Source organism: Salvelinus sp. IW2-2015, linkage group LG15, assembly GCF_002910315.2.
Source record: "Salvelinus sp. IW2-2015 linkage group LG15, ASM291031v2, whole genome shotgun sequence".
NCBI classification, from domain to species: Eukaryota; Metazoa; Chordata; class Actinopteri; order Salmoniformes; family Salmonidae; genus Salvelinus; species Salvelinus sp. IW2-2015.
Genome location: NC_036855.1, coordinates 17,113,893 through 17,134,734, shown reverse-complemented (window position 1 = coordinate 17,134,734; position 20,842 = coordinate 17,113,893). Strand labels below are relative to the sequence as shown.

Below are 20,842 nucleotides of genomic sequence, written 5' to 3'. Positions count from 1 at the left end.
ACTACTACAGTGAGAGGAAGTGAAGCAGTGTCATTTGTTTGTAAAATGGGGGGAATTTTCTGTACTAAGAACAGTGTAATAATGAGATGTCAATTTCTAAGAATAACCACACATTGGTAACAAAGACGGTCTTTATATAACACGACAAAAGGGGGAGAGGGCGGAAGTGTTGTGCATCCCTGATGCGATCTTTGCAACCATGGCAACGGCAAGTGGAAAGAGAAAAGCAAAGCAACTGAGAATGCCCTCTCCAGACTGCCTGCCTTGTTACCACAACAGTAGTGGCACACTGTCACTGGACCCAGTACAGTCTCCATTCATAAAAAGTCAAGGTGCACAGAGACTGGAGACAATAGGGTTTCACTTTACTGACCAGCTGTAGAGTTTCTTCAGACACTTAGGCACTGTCTGTGAAATTAAAGTGTGTGTTAGAGCTGGATGATAAACTGTGTGCTATCAAGTCCCAAGCCTTCACTTAGTTAGTCGGCAGTACTTACATTTACGATGGACTCTTTGAACTTGATGTGCAGGCGGTAGCTGGACATGGCGATGATTGCATCCTCCGCTCTCCCCACATACTTTGTGAACTCCCCATGCAGCTCGGGAAAGGGCACCTGGCACCACAGGAGGGAAGTTATCAAAGGGCACAGAACCTTATCACTTGAAAAGGTGCCATATAAATACACACATACACAGTAAATTACCATTACAAACACATGTAGAAGAATGACTTTGCGATAACTGTACAGGCATGACTTGGCATTGTGCTAACCAGCTCCGACAATGTGTTCTCACCTGCAGGCTCTCCTCCTCCAGGACTGGGGGCTTCTTGGGGAAGATCTGATTGGCCTGGATACATTCCATGCTCTGCGGCCCCTCCTCCTGCCAATCAGAAAATATGTTGTTGATTATGTGGAATGTCCAGCGTCTTGTAAAATAACTCAATAGTCCACTATCCCCATTCACTGGTTACAACCAGCATCGACTGTAGCCATTCTCCAACATTTAACCTAATCTGTTTCCATACCTCTAACAGTAACTTAATTGAATAGGCTTTCACAAACAGCAAATGATGAAGCCAAATGTAATCAGAGGAGTGTTGATGCTGAAACCAACTATAAATAGGTGTGTGGTCTTAAATCATCCCTGTGCAATCTCTCAATCCTCCACACACACACCAGGCCCAAGTCCCCTGCGAAGAGTACCTCACCCTTGGCTGACAGCCTGGCATGGTACTAAAGCTTGTCTGTGTAACCCAGTTCAGAGCCAGAAACAGATACCGGCTACAGAGCACACAACGCCAAGTACAAAATATCATAAGTAATCCTTTTACAACCAAGTGTCTTAAATAATTACAGGTCTTAATGTAATTTGGGTGGCTAGATCCAATTATGGTCCCCTTTGATTTCTACTGGTATCCGTCTGTGCCACACGTGAGGAGCTCTTTGATGTTGCATACCTTACTTCTCAATTTAATGAGCATATTTCAGAAACCCACAGAGGACATTTCTTTGATGGTAATGTGAAGCATGAACACATAAGCAGTTAAATAGTTTTTATTCAGGGACTAAATTGTAGATTTTTTTTWAAACTGCCTTTTGAAACAGGGAGGGCTATAGCAGAAGGCTGTGCTCTTTGCTTTGTCCCGGTCTGTTTCAGCAGCACCCTGGGGCCCATGGGTGGTAAGGCTAGGACACAATAGGAGTTCAGTCTAGTGAGAACATAATGGCAATACTGGCAAGGACAAAGAGAGATTAGGGTGGTCTGGTCCATAGACATTGCAGATAAAAGACATGGCTGGGGCAGCAGGCTCAGAGCGACCATCCCACCAACTGAACGCTGTCTGGGAGCCAAGCTGACAGTGTCCTGTTCGTCCGCATGGCTGGGGTAACACTCTGCAGAGGCCAGTCAGGGGGCAGGAACAGGAACGCACAACACAGGCAGACACACACACACATACAAAGACATACACATCAAGTATTTACGGTCTGAAAGACACTCGCCCATCAGGCAAACCAGGAGTATTTTTTGGATTGATATCAGGTATTTTATATCTCCTTCCCAATGGGACAAACTCCACAAGCAGGCTCAAGTTGCGTGACCCCCCCTCGAGTTATAGGACTACCCTTAATGTCAATCCCCGCACACACACACACTTTCAGAGCAAGGTTTATGATTGACCAAGATATAACTCATCACATGCAGTGGTAATACTACTCCATATCACCATAACACTAAGGCTTCCAGTCAAAATCAAACACTCCCTGCTGAGGCAGCAGACTGGGTGGAACTTTGACACTGTGTCCGATGCAACCATCTAGCTACCAGTAAACACAGCTGATTTAAAAAGGCTGAAAATCAATGGAGAGTTTCCGATTCTGCAGACAGCACACACACTGATAGCTCTTCTTCACTGGTAGATAGAAAACGGTCATGATGAAAGCTGCACTTTACCATTGCCCTTGTGAAGGAGTGTGGGTCACTGGACAAGGAACACAGGCCTTCCTCACTGGACCCCAAATCTAAGTCTGTAGAGAGTGGAACAAGGGGAAAGATCTCATTTGATTGCCCTATAAAACTGGACTACAGTAGTCTATCTTATTGCAGAGGATCCCTTGTAAACAATCTCTCATTAACAGTGATCACATAGATGAGAGTAACACCCTGCAGTACCTGGATTTGGAGTGCTGGGTACACAGTCATTCTGTGTCACATGTAGAAAATGAAATACAGCCCTTACGCAGAAAAAAGGTGTTATTTTCAATAGGTTATCACTTCAAAATGATAGGAAGCTAAACAAAATGAGTAGCGAGTACTGTGATGTGCACCGGTTTTGCTACATACCAAAAGAGAACAAGCAACAGATGAGGTGCTATCCTGATGATCCTGTTTTGCAAATTTCAGTTAGAGTAAAGACATTGAATTCTGTAGGATTAAAAGAGAACATGAAACTAGTTATTATAAGGAATGAACAAATAGTTAATCTGCAAACATCTCAAACAGCTTACTTTTCGCTGGAACATTCAATCTACAATAGACCTTTTCATTCCCTGGTAAATATAGATGTGCTGGTGGTTACAGTAGGCTGCAAGTGAGGTGAGAGACACCACTTAAAACACATTTATGGAGTGGAAAAAAGCCATTTACGTCCAGTTGGGCCACAGTATACTATGTTCATCAATACTGATAAGGGGGGGGSGGGGGGGGGGGGTGTAAGATACAGCTACAGTGCATTTGGAAAGAATTCAGACCACTTCCCTTTTTCCACATTGTTACGTTACAGCCTTACTCTAAAATGGATTAGACAAAACAATTTCCAAACAATACTCGAAATTGAGCTCAGGTGCTTCCGGTTTCCATTGATCATCCTTGAGATGTTTCTACAACTTGGAGTCCACTGGTGGTAAATCCAATTGATTGAACATGATTTGGAAAGGCACACACCTGTCTATATAAAATATATAAAAAAGGTTCCACAGTTGACAGTGCATGTCAGAGCAAAAACCAAGCCATGAGGTCAAAGGAATTGTCCGTAGAGCTCTGAGACAGGATTGTGTCAAGGCACAGATCTCGGGAAGGGTACCAAAACATTTCTGCAGCATTGAAGGTCCCGAAGAACACAGTGGCCTCCATCATTCTTAAATGGAAGAAGTTTGGAACCACAAAGACTCTTCCTAGAGCTGGCCACTCGGCCAAACTGAGCAGTCGGGGGAGAGGGCATTGGTCAGGGAGGTGACCAAGAACCAGATGGTCACTCAGACAGAGCTCAATAGTTCCTCTTTGGAGATGGGAGAACCTTCCAGAAGGACAACCATCGCTGCAGCACTTCAATCAGGCAGAAGCCACTCCTCMGTAAAAGGCACATGGACAGCCCGCTTGGAGTTTGCCAAAAGGCACCTAAAGGACTCTCAAACCATGAGAAACAAGATTCGCTGGTCTGATGAAACCAATATTGAACTTCTTGGCCTGAATGCCAAGCGTCACATGTGGAGGGTACCTGGCACCATCCCTACGGTGAAGCATGGTGGTGGCAGCATCATGCTGTGGGAATTATTTTCAGCAGCAGGGACTGAGACTCGTCAGGATTGAGGGAAAGATGAACGGAGCATTGTACAGAGAGATCCTTGATAAAAACCTGCTCCAGAGCACTCAGGACCTCAGACTGGGGCGAAGGTTCACCTTCCAACAGGACAACGACCCTAAGTACACAGCCAAGACAATGCAGGAGTAGTTTCAGAACAAGTCTCTGAATGTCCTTGAGTGGCACAGCCAGAGCCCGGACTTGAACCTGGACTTGAACCCGATCGAACATCTCTGAAGAGACCTGAAAATAGCTGTGCAGCGATGCTCCCCATCCAATCTGACAGAGTTTGAGAGGATCTGCAGAGAAGAATGGGAGAAACTCCACAAATACAGATGTGCCAAGCTTGTATCATACCCACGAAGACTCGAGAGTAATCACTGCCAAATGTCCTTCAACAAAGTACTGAGTAAAGGGTCTGAATACTTATGTAAATGTGCTTTCAGTTTGAAATATTTTATCAATTTGCAATTTCCAAAAGCCTGTTTTTGTTTTGTCATTATGGTGTGTGTAGATTATGAGGGAAAAAAACAATTTAAATCAATTTAAGGCTGTAACGTAACAAAATGTGAAGGGGTCAATACTTTCCGAATGCACTGTACATATAGCAATATTATTTTTGGAAGATATTTCACAAGTATTGATTTGTAAAATGACAATTCTAGTTTTTTTTACTGTAGGTAGCATTAGCTTGCGCTATTCTGCTGTACCTGTGCCAAAACGTCGGTATTTTTCATCCTATAGCTTGTTCTCCATCTTTTTYGGCTAAATAGTGAGCCATGTTTTCAGCACATATTTTCCTGACTGATCAAAACTTGTTTCTCATGCTCGCTCTTGTTTCTTTGCAGCAGACGTATCGTGAGCAATGTATAAGACTGGCAATCAAAATATCTACGTTTATTGGTCACGTACACAGTTTAGAAGGTGTTATAAGCAGGTGCAGCGAAATGCTTATGTTACGTTTTACTGCATTGTTAAGAGCTAGTAAAACAATTCAAATGTAAGGAAAATACATATCAGGACAATTTACACATGATCAGCTAAGAATGATATGTACAGCAGCAGATATTACAGTAAGTGTATCCAGTTTATAAATAAATATGTGGTGTATAAAACAGGATTCTACACAGGATTTTTTTTTAACAAGGTGGTGCTGAGTATATCTTTTAACACCTGTAACTGCCATTTCCCAAAATCTAGAGATGAAAAAAAATGCCTTATGTTACAAAAAAAGGGGGGGAAATATATTTATTTTGCTAGACAGACCTGAGAAGCTGTGGGTGAAGGCCAGTTCAAATACCACCAGGTCCCAACCAACACAGAACCAATAAAACAACCATAGGAGCATGGTGTCAGAAACAGAAGCAGAAATCCATCTCCACTCTTTGTATAACAGAGTGAGGCCTGGGCGATATGGCCTAAAAATCTGTGATTTTATCAAACTTATGGGCGATTCACAATACATAGTATCTCTATTTTTTATGCTTTCTCTAAATAAGCTTTGTTGCACAATAAAAAGTTCAATACTCAGCATTTCAAACAGTCGGGAACAATCTAATGATTCAAGGCTTGTAAAATTACACCTAGGCTAAATAAGCCTTCAGTTTGCAATAGTCACTGATCTGGCTTTCAAGTCTATGAAAATGCAATATATTGGTTAAAAATGTTACCAGAACCATGCGCATCCACTAATAATGACAAACTTTTTGTAGCAGGCTTTATAGATATTGAAATCAAGTGGCCTACCTCGATAAGAAGATGCTTATTTCTCAGAATAAGAATGAGTTGCCAATCCCTTATACAGTGCAGTCGGGAAAGTATTCAGACCCCTTAACTATTTCCACATTTAGTTACGTTACAGCCTCATTCTAAAATGGATGKAATCTACACAATTTCCCATAATGACAAAGCAAAAACAGGTTTTTATACAGTACCTGTACAGTAAGTTCAGACACACCTACTCATTCCAGTGTTTTTATTWTTTTTTAAATGTTCTACATTGTAGAATAATAGTGAATACATCAAAACTATGAAATAATACATATGGAATCATGTTGTAACCAACAAAGTGTTAAACAAATCAAAATATATTTTCTTCAAAGTAGCCACCCTTTGCCTTGATGACTGCCAAGAGTGAGCAAAGCTCTCTCAACCAGTTCATGAGGTAGTCACCTGAAATTCATTTCAATTAACAGGTGTGCATTGTTAAAAGTTAATGTGAAATWTCTTTCCTACTTAATGCGTTTGGCCAATCAGTTGTGTTGTGAAAAGGTAGGGCTGGTATACAGAAGTTAGCCCTATTTGGTAAAAGACCAAGTCCATATTATGCAAAGAACAGCTCAAATAAYCAAAGAGAAACGACAGTCCATCATTACTTTAAGACAGGAAGGTCAGTCAATGCAGACAATTAAGAACTTTCAAAGTTTCTTCAAGTGTAGTTGCAAAAACCATCAAGCGCTATGATGAAACTGGCACTCATGAGGACCAGAGTTACCTCTACRGCAGAGGATAGGTTCATTACAGAGTTATCAGCCTCAGAAATTACAGCCAAAATAAATGCTTCAAGTAACAGACACATCTCAACATCCACTGTTCAGAGGAGACTGTGTGAATCAGGCCTTCATGGTTGAATTGCTGCAAAGATACCACTACTAAAGGACACCAATAAGAAGAGACTTGCTTGGGCCAAGAAAAACGAGCAATGGACATTCGACCGGTGGAAATCTGTTCAATTTTGAGATTTGTTTTTTTTGTGAGACGCAGAGTAGGTGAAAGGATGATCTCCGCATGTGTGGTTCCCACCGTGAAGCATGGTGGTGGTGGTGTGGGGGTGCTTTTCTAGTGACACTGTCGGCGATTTATTTAGAATTCAAGGCACAATTAACCAGCACGGCTACCACAACATTCTGCAGTGACATGCCATCCTATTGCGCTTAGTGGGACTATCATTTGTTTTTCAACAGGACAATGACCCAACACATCTCCAGGCTGTGTAAGGGTCATTTGACCAAGAAGGATYTGGTGCTGCATCAGATGACCTGGCCTCCACAATCACCTGACCTCAACCCAATTGAGATGAGTTGTACCACAGAGTGAAGGAAAAGCAGCCAACAAGTGCTCAACATGTGGGAACTCCTTTAAGACTGTTGGAAAAGCATTCCAGGTGACTACCTCATGAAGCTGATTGATAGAATGTCAAYAGTGTGCAAAGCGGTCATCAAGGCAAAGGGTGGTTACAATGAAGAATCTCAAATATAATTTGATTTGTTTACCACTTTTTTGCTTACTACATGATTCCATGTGTTATTTCATAGTGTTGATGTCTTCACTATTATTTTACTATGTAGAAAATATTCAAAATAAAGAAAAACCCTTGAATGAYTAGGTGTGTCCAAAAAAMAATAATACAAATGAAATATCACATTTACATAAATATTCAGACCCTTTACTCAATACTTTGACGAAGCACATTTGGCAGCGATAACACCCTCAAGTCTTCTTGGGTATGACACAACAAGCTTGGCACACCTGTATTTGAGGAGTTTCTCCCATTCTTTTCTGCAGATCCTCAAGCTCTCAGGTTGGATGGGGAGTGTCGATGCACAGCTATTTTCACGTCTTTCCAGAGATGTTCGATCGGGTTCAAGTCCGAGCTCTGGCTGGGCCACTCAGACATTCAGAGACTTGTCCCGAAATCCACTCCTACGTTGTCTTGGCTGTGTGCTTAGGGTCATTGTACTGTTAGAAGGTCTGAGGTCCTGAGCACTCTGGAGCAGGTTTCATCAAGGATCTCTCTGTACTTTTCTCCGTTCATCTTTCCCTCGATCCTGACTAGTCTCCCAGTCCCTTCCGCTGAAAAACATCCCCACAGCATGATGCTGCCACCACCATGCTTCACCGTAGAGATGGTGCCAGGTTTCCTCCAGACGTGACGCTTGGCATTCAGGCCAAAGAGTTCAATCTTGGTTTCATCAGACCAGAGAATCTTGTTTACTGAGTAGTGGCTTCTGTCTGGTCACTACCATAAAGGGCTGATTGGTGGAGCGCTGCAGAGATGGTTGAACTTCTGGAAGGTTCTCCCACCTCCACAGAGGAACTCGAGCTCTGTCAGAGMGACCATCGGGTTCTTGGTCCCCTCCCTGACCAAGGCCCTTCTCCTCCCGATTGCTCAGTTTGGCGGCTAGCTCTAGGAACAGTCTTTGTGGTTCCAAACTTCTTCCATTTAAGAATGATGGAGGCCACTGTGTTCTTGGGGACTTTCAAAGCTGCAGAATTGTTTTGGTACCCTTCCCCAGATCTGTGCCTCGAAACAATCCCGTCTCTGAGCTCTACGGACAATTCCTTCGACCTCATGGCTTGGTTCTTGCTCTGACATGTACCTCTCCAAAACATGTCCAATCAATTTAAATTTACCACAGGTGGACTCCAATAAAGTTTTAGAAACATCACAAGGATGAACACTGGAAACAGGATGCACCTGTGCTCAATTTTGAGTCTCAAAGCAAAGGGCCTCAATACTTATGTAAATAAGGTATCCGTTTTAAAATGTTTATAAAATGTGCCACAAAACATAAAAAATGTTTTGTGTCATTATAGGGTAGCGTGTAGATTTAAAAAAAGAATCCTGATCATTTAGAGAATAAGGCTGTAAAGAAAAAAATGTGGAAAAAGTCCAGGGGTCTGAATACTTTCCAAATGCACTGTATAAAGTAATGTCTTTCATTACTCATTCTACAATTACAAAACAGAGTACACAGCCAGCACAGTCTGTCACTAAAATGCTGCTAGCAGTGTGTGGTACTGCAATGAAAAACGGAGCATTAATTTTCCACGTTCATTGACACTTTCGTTTTAGTAGGGTCTGCTCTGTTCTTCAGTGCATTCAGAAAGCATTCATACACTGACTTATTCAACATTTTCTTGTTACAGCCTGAATTAAAATGTTTTTTAAATGTTTTATTCTCACCCATCTACAAACAATACCCCATAATGAGTGTTTTTAGAAATGTTTGCAAATTGATTGAAAACAAAATACAGAAATATCTAATTTACAGAAGTATTTACACCCCTGGGTCAATACATGTTAGTCACCTTTGGCAGAGATTACAGCTGTGAGTCTTTCTAAGAGCTTTGGACACCTGGATGTTACAATATTTGCCCAGTCTTTTCAAAAATCAAGCTCTGTCAAATTGGTTGTTGATCACTGCTAGACAGCGATTTYAGTCTTGCCATAGATCTACAAGCAGATTTAAGTCAAAACTAACTCGGCCACTCAAGAACATTCACAGTCTTCTTGGTAAGCAACTCCACTGTAGATTTGGACTTGTGTTTTAGATTATTGTCCTGTTTAAAGGTGAATTCATCTCCCAGTGTCTGGTGGAAAGCAGACTGAAACAGCTTTTCCTGTAGGATTGCCTGTGCTTAGCAACAGTATGTTTGTTTTTTTTATCCTGAAAAAAAAACCTCTCCAGCCCTTAACAATTACAAGCATACCCATATGATGCAGCCACCACTACGCTTGAAGATTTGCACCAAATATCACACTTTGTATTCAGGACAAAAAGTTAATTGCTTTGCCACATTTCTTTAAGCACTACTTTAGTGCATTGTTGTAAACAGAATGTATGTTTGGGAATATTTGTATTTTGTACAGGCTTCCTTCTTTTCACTCAGTCAATAAGGTTAGTATTGTGGAGTAACTACAATGTTGTTTCAGGTTTCTCTTARCACAGCCATTAAACTCTGTAACTGTTTTAAAGTCACCATTGGCATCATGGTGAAATCCCTGAGCAGTTTCCTTCCTCTCCGGCAACTGAGTTAGGAAAGACAKCTTTATCTTTGCAGTGCCTGGGTGTATTGATACACCACCCAAAGTGTAATTAATAACTAACTTCACCATGCTCAAAAGGATATTCAATTTATGCTTTTTAAATGTTTTACCCAACTACCAATCAGTGCCCTTTGCGAGGCATTGGAAAACCTCCCTGGTCTTTGTGGTTGAATCTGTGTTTGAAATTCACTACTCGACTGGGGGATCTTAGATAATTGTGTGTGGGGGGGGGGGGGGGGGTACAGAGATGTGGTAGTCATACAAAATTTATGTTAAACACCATTATTGCACACAAGTGAGTCCATGCAACTTATGTGAATTGTTAAGAAAATGTTTACTCCTGAACTTATTTATGCTTGCCATAACAAAGGGGTTGAATACTTTTTGACTCAAGACATTTTAGGTTTTCATTTCTAATTAATGTATAAATATTTTTAAAAACATAACTCGACTTTGACATTATGGGGTATTGTGTGTAGGCCAGTAACCAAAAATCTCTATTTAATTAATTTTAGATTCAGGCTATAACGCAACAAAATGTGGAAAAAGTCAAGGGGTGTGAATACTTTCTGAAGGCACTGTACATTTTGGGCGTTCAGACATAAAGGAAAGGGGGATACCTAGTCACATCTTCGGCGCCCGGGAACAGTGGGTTAACTYCCTTGTTCAGGGGTAGAACGACAGATTTTTACCTTGTTAGCTCGGGGATTCAATCCAGCAACCTTTCGGTTACTGTCCCAACGCTCTAACCACTAAGGCTATCGTTAGAAAGATTAAGTTCTCGTCTATTTCAGTCAAATAATGTCTAAGCGTTACYGTATTCATATGAGCGATTCTGTTGGACCAAACCTCAAATAGAGAGTTTAAATTGCTTGTTGTCAAAAAGGAAGAAGTTATCTTTCGTCTTTTCTGTGAGTGGGAGGGGCTAGGTGTCTGTGTGCGAGTGGAAGTTGCACAGTGCACACAGCACAGAGGGAGTCGAAACCAAAGATACAGAACACTCATTCATACATTATATATATTTTTAAACAAACCTCGATTTCTGCGATACAGGCATTTGGAACATCGCTCTAAAACATGAATTAGAATTAATTCTATGTCGCCCAGCCCTACAAACCGAGCCATTTTGCCATTACATTGCACCTTCATTGTCTCACCTCAACCTGCCTGCACTAACAGTCCSACAAATGCTTGTAAAATGTCAGACCCTGCAGACTGAAAGAGCCCGATTCCTTTCTGAACCTACTAGATTGTGAAGACTTAGGCACAGCCTAAAGGGACGTCATTCTGTCACCTGACTGAGCCGAGAGCTAAGTTAGCAGTGCATGCTCCAGAGGTACCCTCCTCCTCACTGGCACTGACTGATAAAACATATCTGTCACACACACACACTGGTGTGCGGACACACCAACAAAACATGCGTTTTTTTTTTGTTTTTTTTTACATCAGCAGGCTCGTGACCCATGGCCTCAGCTCAGTCTGGCTCTGTGTGCCACACAGGGCAGCCTAAGCCCCTTAGCGCCTCAGTCCTGTCATGTGACTACCATACATCTGATCTGAACATGCAACACTCAAGCAAAGGCTTAAATCATCATCTCTCAAAGTGAATACTTCCCATCTCAGTGACGTAAGGAGGATATGAGGAAAGAGTGTGAGGATCTGTGTGACGTTATGGAGAACAGTAAAGGTTGAGTAGTTGCATGTGCTGGTCTCGAGAACCCAAGAAGGCTTATAACTTKCCCTATTATGGGTTCTCAGCTGAACGTATGGACCACAGCTTCATGTAAACTACAATCCCGTGGCTGTTTTAACATTTAGAAACGTTAATAATCCTCACCATTTCCCTCACAACGTGAGGGACGTTCACTGACTCCACTGTAGTGCAAGGGAATTGGAGTCATGATAAGGGCAAGAGCTAGTCTAGCTGTAATGTTCTGACACATAAGCCTGATATTATCAAAACATGTGACATTCAAAGCCAATCTATCCAGCAGTGAATAAAAACATGTTTCTCAAACTATTTATTGTTAACTGTGTGAATCACCAACACTGATCAAGGACTAGTAGAGAAGAACTAGCCTTCCAGATAATTTTACTAACACATTAGTAATCATGCATCAAAGCAGAAACTTTAGAATTCCAGATAGCCAACTAACGTTACTGGTGAACGGTAGCAGTTTGCCTTGACTGTTATCTTTACAGAGATTAAGCTAGCAAGGCATGCAATTAGAATATAGTGCTGAGCGATMAAACAAAATTTCAGTTATRTTTWARTTTTTTTAAACTAAGGTCGGTTTAATTATTTGAATTCCATTTTGTTTTTTCCCCCCCTATGAGATCAATGCGCACATTGCAGTTTATCTAGAAATAAATCAGATCAAACCCGAACTGCGCGATGTAGTAGGGAGTTGTCGTTTCCAACAGGCCAATATTCTACATAGATCAGCACAGAAAACGTGGTAATTAACTACAATAACCATAATTCATTGTGCGCCTACACGTCCGGTCTGCGTTTCTTTTACGGCTGCTAAGAATGAGCGATCGAGAGAGCAGTTGCTTCCCGAGGCATCTCTACCTGAAAATATGATCTAAGTGATTGATAGTTGGTCATAAAATTCAAAGCCTTATTGACTTTGAAGAACTACTAAAATAGTGATTTTGTCAGACAGCATAGGCAGCAGCTCTATAGAGATGAGATGACTTTCGAATTTAATAAAGTCATCAAATAAAACAAATGTAATATACACAACTGAAATATTTTATTAAAGTAAATTGAATAAATTATGGTTAATAAGTGATAAGCATCAATGGGCAGTGACTACCATCAAGAGTGTGAAAAACTGTCAAGGCAATGGGTGGCTACTTTGAAGAATCTCAAATATAAAATATATTTTGATTTGTTTAACACTTTTTTGGTTACTACATGATTCCATGTGTGTCATTTCATAGTTTTGATGTCTTCACTAAATATTCTAAAATGTAGAACATAGTAAAAATAAAGAAAAACCCTGGAATGAGTAGGTGTGTCCAAACTTTTGACTAGTACTGTATATTGTTAAACAGCCAGTTTAAAAAAATGTAGATATGATTTTTAGGCCATATCGCCCAGCCCTAAAAGGAACGCATCTTTCATAGCAGCAAGATTATTTTTAAACAAAAAAGCTAAATTACTACACACCGTTATAGGGTTAGTGTTCCCACACGGCCATATCTCCATGTTACAGCGCTTGTTAACGCAAGATAGAGGCGGCCACATGTGCAAACACCTGTGTGTAAGCCAGGGTTTRCTAAACTCAGTCTTCGTGACCCCAAAAGGTGCACGTTTTGGTTTTTGCACTAGCACTACACAGCTGATTCAACTAATCAATTTGATCATTTGATTCAGTTGTGTAGTGTTAGGATAAAAAATAAAATGTGCAGCCCCTGGGGTCGTGAGGACCGAGTTTAGGAAACGCTGGTGAGGAAGTGTTGTTCATCAACTGGAGGTGCACACAGCAAATGGATCTGTACAAAGAAAAAMATATTAAGTGTATATTTTTTATTTGAACGATTATTTCTCGCTGATATGAAAGGGGCATATGTTTCACATTTTGCAAAGCGATGATTAGTGTCACAATTGTAGTTTACACACAGCCAACCGTGGCCGAAGCCAACAGCTGAAAACCCTAGGATAAGGGCTTTCAAGAGCTAACTAGCTTGGTACACTATATATACACAAAAGTATGTGGACACCCCTTAAAAAATGTGTTGATTCAGCTATTTTTAGCCACACCCGTTGCTGACAGGTGTATCAAAATTGAGCACACAGCCATGCAATCTCCATAGACAAACATTGGCAGTAGAATMGCCTTACTGAAGAGCTCAGTAACTTTCAACATCATAGGATGCCACCTTTCCAACAWGTCAATTTGTCAAATTTCTGCCCTGGTCAATTGTAAGTGCTGGTATCGTGACGTGGAAACAACTGCAATAGCGGCTCAGGCGCGAAGTGGTAGGCCACACAAGCTCACAGAACGGGACCGGCGAGTGCTGAAGTGCGTTGCACGTAAAAATAGTCTGTCCTCAGTTGCAACACTCACTACAGAGTTCCAAACTGCATCAACAGCACAATAACTGTTTGTCGGGAGCTTCATGAAATGGGTTTCCATGGCCGAYCAACCGCACATAAGCCTATGTGCTGGAGTGGTGTATAGTTCGCCGGCATTGGACACTGGAAACGCGTTCTCTGGAGTGATGAATCACGCTTCCCCATCTGGCAGTCCGACGGACGATATGTGGGTTTGGRGGATGCCAGGAGAACGCTACCTGCCCGAATGCATAGTGCCAACTGTAAATTTGTTGGYAGGAATAATGGTCTGGGGCTGTTTTTCATGGTTCGGGTTAGGCCCCTTAGTTCCAGTGAAGGGAAATCTTAATGCTACAGCATACAATGACATTCTAGATGATTTTGTGCAACAGTTTGGGGAAAGCCCTTTCCTGTTTCAGCATGACAATGCCCCCATGCACYAAGTGAGTTCCATACAGAAATGGTTTGTTGAGATCGATGTGGAAGAACTTGACTTGCCTCCACAGAGCCCTGCCCTCAACCCCATCAAACACCTTTGGGATGAATTGGAACACGACTGCGAGTCAGGCCTAATCATCCAACTTCAGTGCCCAACCTCAATGGAAGCAAGTCCCCACAGCAATGTTCCAGCACCTAMTGGAAAGCCTTCCCAGAAGAGTGGAGGCTGTCATAGCAGCAAAGGGGGGGGACCAACTCCATATTAATGCTCATGATTTTGGAATGAGATGTTCGACGAGCAGGTGTCCACGTACTTTTGGTCATGTAATGCATGTTAAAYGCCGATTCGCGACGTACAATAGAAAAATAGCAATTTCAACAACTATTATTGGATAACTAGCTAACTCAAGGTTAATATTAGTTAGCGGGACTAATCATAAACGTATTATTAGCAAACTACGTTTACGTTAGTTAGCAGGCTGGCTAATTATCCAAATATCCATTCTCTGTCAGTCACTGTGTCGACGCACATAACGCGGCCAAATGTTAACTGTCAACAATTGATACAGACAATTTTTACCCGATTGGAGTTTACCACGTTAGCTAGCTGGCTAACTTGTGTAGTTGTAGTTTCATCTTTGAGCCATCTTATAACGTAGTACACGTTAACGTTACGCCAGTTTGCTAACTAGTAGCGGCGAGCTAGCATAGTCCAGTCAATCGAAACCATATATATCACATGGCTAGTTAGCGGCTAACGTCAGTTAGTTAAGCTGTGAGAATGCCATTTTCTCGTTAGGACTTTGACAGGTCAAAATAAATATATTGCTGTTTGGGTACGACGTAGTTATGCTTCTTCCAGTCATAAAGTTACAGTTAGCTAGTTATCGTAGTCAGGCTGGCCATTGCTTGCTCTTTCTGGAACTGTTGTTGTTATGAGGGCGGACCCCAAAACTGAGGCCTCTGTCAAAACACACCGAAGCAGGAAAACAACCGGAGGACTCACCAGAGAGAAAGCAAAGACAAAAGAAACGTTAATGATCCAGTTGAAGATCCGTGCACTGGGTTTGCAATAAATTACACGTTAGGAAATACATTTGTCATATCCGAGGCCAGTTTCAATACGTCCCGTAGAAGAATCGAGTCGCCATCGCTGCGAATCTCCAACCCAATATTATACGTGACGTAGTACGCAACGTAACCACGTTTATTTGGATGTGGGGGATGGGTACGCAAACGAATCCCATGGGCATGTAAACAAATAAATAAATGCYAGCTATACGCTATCCGGTGTCGTTGGGACGTCCATACCATAAACCCCTACACCTATTCTAACCTTAACCGTTTTAAATGTAAACTTCAATGGGGTATCGTCAGTTGGGACGTCCCAAGGATTCGGTTGAGACTTTTCCAAGAAAAGTACACCGTTTTTAAACCAATTTCTACTATCTTTGTTTACATCTGTCTAAACGTTACATACATTTTTAGTAGGCCTAAACTTATACTAGGCCACCAGAGATAATTTGTCATTGTAGAAAACCAGCATTAACCTATTTTCCTATGCTTTTGTGCATGTTGACACCAACTTAGCATTGAGAAACGATCAAGCTGAAGCACTCATTTTGATTTTATTGATTTGAATTGATCATCAATAACTACTGCCAGAAAAAATTACATTCAAATATTATATTTTCCCTGTGTGTGTGTGTGTGTGTGTGTGTGTGTGTGTGTGTGTGTGTGTGTGTGCTCCAAAAACTGAGACCAATTTGTGATGCCTAAAGTGGTAACAAAAAACAACACACATAGGATCTTATTCAATAATGTATTGGATGATGGTTTCATACATATGTGAATCCAAGACACTTGGTATATTTTTGTCCATTCCTTAACAGCTTCCAATGCCTTGAAACATGAGATGAGATGTTAGCCTTTTGAGCACCTCATCTGTATTAACAGGTTTTAATTACATTTATTTTGACAGGAGAGGTGACGCCAGAGCACATATTGTTAAACAACATTTGGAATCGCTTTATGATCAAACTCAAATCTCATAGGTATTTCAGTAAAACAATCCCATCCTTGCTTACCCAAGTACTCAACCACTTTGCACCTTTTAGTGACAGAGGTCTATGACCATCAAATCACAATCTATCAAAAAGGCCAGAAAAATCATGAGGCTTAATTGATATGGGATAAAAAGTCATTTCTAAATGTCTGCTTTTTACTTAGGGATTTGGGATAGAAAATTTCAGAGGGACTTTGTTTAGTCCTGTTTTCATTCAATTCACCATCTTATTCACACATTACTAAACCCGTCTTGTGAATACTACAAAGAGTCAATTCAGTCAGTTGAATATATATATATTGTGTCTGTCACCAAAATTGCCAATTGCAACATGCATGGTTTCACCAGTGTAAAAAGGGATAAGTGCTGATTCAATGTCAATGCGCCAGAACAATAATACAAAACAGTATATTCCCCTTTTAAGTGACCAGTATGAAATTGCATGCAAAATTCAAACAATTAAATTAGGTTTATGTGAATATGTAAAGGTTCATAAGGGTCTGTGTAAATCAATTCCATTTTCAGCCATTTATTTGTCAATTCTTCTGTGCAAGACGATGAGATCTCATACAAGAAATGTTACTTCTAAGTACTCCCATACACAGTATCACTGATATAGAAAATTAGTTGTAAAAATAAAGGACAGTTCATCATAGATTAATATAGGATATCCAGATTCTCCATTTCATCCTTAGAGGTATACAGTGTCATTCTGAAGTGTCAAGCACATACTGTATCTGCTCAGCAAGTATGGAAGAGTCCGTTCTGTCAGGATGTCAGCAATTTTATACTTTTGCCTCTCCCRGTTTGCTTCACAAAAAACACTATATTAAATGACCTAATTATGAACATTGTCATTGTACCAATGGATTACAAAATAGCCTGCCATTTCTCTCAAAAATCAACCATTAGTTTTCCATGTGCATTCCCATAGTTAAAACTTCCATAATCCCATATAACATATGGCAGAACCGCTGTCTACTGGTTTCTTCTGTTATTATATTCATTAATTATTGTGTTTACCAGTTATGAAAGCGACTGGTTCAGTAAAGCTTTAAGAAGCAAGACTACCCTGAGAGAAGGTCTAAAACATGGGCAAGCTTGCCAGACCAGAACTGGCTCATATGGGTTTTAGTTAAAGGGATAGTTCCCCCAAATAACAAAATTACATATTGGTTTCCTTACCCTGTAAGCAGTCTACGGACAAGGTTCGGCTGCAATCTATGCTTTGGTTTAGTTTCCCTAGCACAGTTTCAAAATGCTAATGTTTTGGAATTTGTGGAACAAAAAAAAGCATCATGTCCAAATTATCAGAAAATATCTCAAATTGATTGTGAAGCTCAACAAAAAGTTTTGTCACGTGCACAAGTATAGTGAAATTGCCTTGCTTGCCTGCTTATAGATGATTTGAACATGATGTGCGAAAATACTAATATCGGTACCATGACTTGAATGGGATTTGTGCCACAAATGCTAAAAGGTTAACATTTGGGAACAGTGCCAGGGAAATAAAACCAAAGCATGGATTACTGTCATTCCTTGTCCGTAGACTGGTTTCCTTACCCTGTAAGCAATGTTATTTTGTTATTTGGAAGAATGATCCCTTTAATAAATCTGTACACTATATTTCAATATAGTCAGCACATTTTGTTCAATAACATAAGATATCATTTTCAGTAAATGTGTAATATTTATATATCTATACATATACAATCCAAATCCTCTGAACTAGTTAGACAGTGTTTACTACCAACTTCAACGATACAGTAAAGGCAAAGACTCACTTGTGGACACTAAAAATTACATTTCTTGAATCCTCACAATTATTTAAATCTAAGTGCTGTAAGTAGTTCATACACAAGGTATTGAAGACCTATTAAAATGGTTGAGTACAAAACAGAAGGAAAATACAGAAGATTATAACGAACTGCAAGCATGACAAAACTAATATATTCAATACAGTAGTGGCCAGCGGCAAGGATAATGAGACAATCAATTCCCTTTTGTGTCATAGAATGTACATTCTAACTGAATTCAATGTAGTCAAATGTTGGTCATACTGTATCATGTTCTTTCCATCAGGATTCATTTCCATGCTTTCAGATTTTTATTCCAGTCGGACAGAGCCAAACAGAGGGACTTGTCAGTGCTCTATAGTGCATTATTTCTTTCTACAGTATGTTACTACCATGTAATCAAACCAGAGTTTTTTGTATGACTCAAGACTGTGTTTGCCCACTGAGCTAAGAACAAGATCGACATGAATGCAGGAGGAACAGCATGAGTCTCTGAAAGGACAGAATTAGGATGGAGAGAAAGGGAGCAGAGGATGAAGCATGTTGTCCTTGGTAATCCAAGAGCAGGGGTTCTCAACGTGGCCTTTAAAGAATGCTCATGTTTGCCTGAGACTCCTCACTAGAAGATTATCAGGTTCCATTGTTGTCTGAGACATCACTCAAACATATCTTAATCCATTTATTCAAAGGTTGGAAGGTCATGAGTGTGAATGACAATGCAATCATGGCATGATCTGCATCAACAAAAACTGAGGTAACCAGGTGTGCATTGGCCCGTTATAGTCTGAAACCAGTGATTTAGAGGACGAGAGCTGTCTGAAATAAATCATGTAAACTGTGCTCATGTGTAGTGAGTTTCATTTACTGCCTAGTAAACCTCAATGATAAAAAATAAATACAAAATACACCAAATAGATTCTACTAATTAGATTTTACATTTCCTTTATGTTTTGCAGATGTTTTTTTTTTCCTCACAAATTTTTGCTCAAGTATATCACAGGTGACTAACTATAGAGGATAACAGGGTCAGTGAAGTACCATGCAACATCTGGTTCAGAAGGCTATTGCAGACAATTCTACAACATGTACAACCACACTTTATATGTTTGTTACAAATGTTTCAAAACATACAACCAAGAAACCAAGTACATACGAGATGTTGAATATTTAGAGTCTTAAAGGACTATCTCTCAGTCAGTAGTAGAATTTCACGGTACTTGACTTAAACAGTCRTGTCTTACAGACAAAATCTGAAAAATTGCTATTCAAAAAGTAGCAAATTTGGTCAGTCTCTTTTTAAATAATTATAGTGCTTTTGATGGCTTAAGACAGGGGTCTTTTTTAATCTCACCCAGTGGCAATCTACACAACTTCAGTGTACATTTCATGACACCATAGCTGCAAAAGTCTTTACGTCAGAGTCCATTAAGTAAAACAACAGCTAGTGCTGTTACATATATTTCAAAGTAGTATRCATTATCAAAAAACCTAAAACACATTTATAAATATTTTTTATTTTCTAAAAGTCCTCTAAGGGAATTTTTCTGTAAGAGTTTAGCTCTGGTTCCCCCGGTTTTCCGAAAAGGGGTATTTATTTAGTGTGATCAGACAGGGAGCACAGGCGTTGAGGAGCCAGGCTCCACCCCATGTGCTCTGGAAGCTTCTCTTTGAGAGTCTCCCATGTGCGGTGCGATTCAGCAGGACTGAGGAAATGTGGAGGGAGGGAGGGGCCTAAAACTCCCACTCCAGGGTCTCCTCCCGGTTAGCTGCTCTTTCCAGCCTATGGATGATATTGTTGAGGTTGGCCATTTTCTCAGTGCGTCTCTGAACACTCTTGTTGGGCTTGGGGCTCTGGATGAGAGGCAGGGGGTTAGGGTCCAGGCTGTGGTTGGTGCTTGTGGTGGGTGGGTTGGGCAGGGATGGGGAGATGGGTGTAGAGGAAGACGGGACAGGGGAGACAGACATCATGAGGCCGGGTGAGGAGGCAGCGGAGGGGGAGTTGAGGGAGACCTCCAGGCTGCTGCGACAGGGCTCCGATGATGCCTTGAAGCTGACTGGGTCTACAAAAGACTTGCTGGATTTGTCACCCCCGTGCCTGGACTGGCTGGCTTTCTGGGGGCCATCTAGGGAGAGCTCCCCGTGGAAGAGCCCCTGTGCCTGGCTACACATCCCTTCTTCCTGCCTCAGGCTCTGAATATAGTGTGGAGCCAGGTGGGGCTCTTGGCAGCCGACCATCAGGTCCCCATGCTCCGTTTTCAACTGAGGGAACTGGACACCCATAGAGAAACACTGTATCTTAGACTGTCCGATGAAGCCCTCCCTCTCCTCCTCCTCCTCCTCTCCCTCACTGGCCTCCTGTTTGACATGAGGCAGTGATGTGTTGGCGCTGAGGGGGAGGATGGMGTGGGTGCGTCCAGTGGGGTGCAGCAGCCCCCTCTCATCCCCGTCTGAGGTGGGGCTCTGTGTGGCCGAGGGAGAGTAGCTGTGGTGTTCTGCATCCGTGTCGTTGTCCTGGAGACCCTCCATGAGGACCTCCCGTCGCATCCTGGACCTGCTTAGAAAAACA

General features: G+C 41.2%; 2 protein-coding genes across 6 annotated transcripts in view; both read right to left on the bottom strand.

The window, feature by feature from the left end:
• Positions 1-15,620, bottom strand: part of LOC111975036 (phosphatidylinositol-3,5-bisphosphate 3-phosphatase MTMR3) — a 32,058-nt gene extending 16,438 nt beyond the window's left edge. For 3 of the 5 annotated variants that reach the window (XM_024003187.2, XM_024003190.2, XM_024003194.2), the window contains exons 1-5: positions 15,422-15,620; positions 2,845-2,925; positions 2,455-2,528; positions 796-882; positions 498-614 (exon numbers count right to left, since the gene is read on the bottom strand). In XM_024003187.2, the coding sequence (XP_023858955.1) occupies positions 498-614; positions 796-882; positions 2,455-2,457 (207 nt within the window). In that variant the 5' untranslated portion in view covers positions 2,458-2,528; positions 2,845-2,925; positions 15,422-15,620. Of the gene's footprint in view, positions 1-373; positions 409-497; positions 615-795; positions 883-2,454; positions 2,529-2,844; positions 2,926-15,421 lie in introns of those variants that run through there. The other 2 variants (XM_024003189.2, XM_070446981.1) reach the window with 2 other exon arrangements.
• Positions 15,621-16,223: 603 nt separating this feature from the next.
• The window catches only part of LOC111974688 (homeobox protein cut-like 2), a 109,989-nt gene continuing 105,370 nt past the window's right edge, over positions 16,224-20,842 (bottom strand). Inside the window, 1 exon segment of the mRNA XM_024002617.2 lies at positions 16,224-20,827. Within this exon segment, the coding sequence (XP_023858385.2) occupies positions 20,008-20,827 (820 nt within the window). The 3' untranslated portion in view covers positions 16,224-20,007.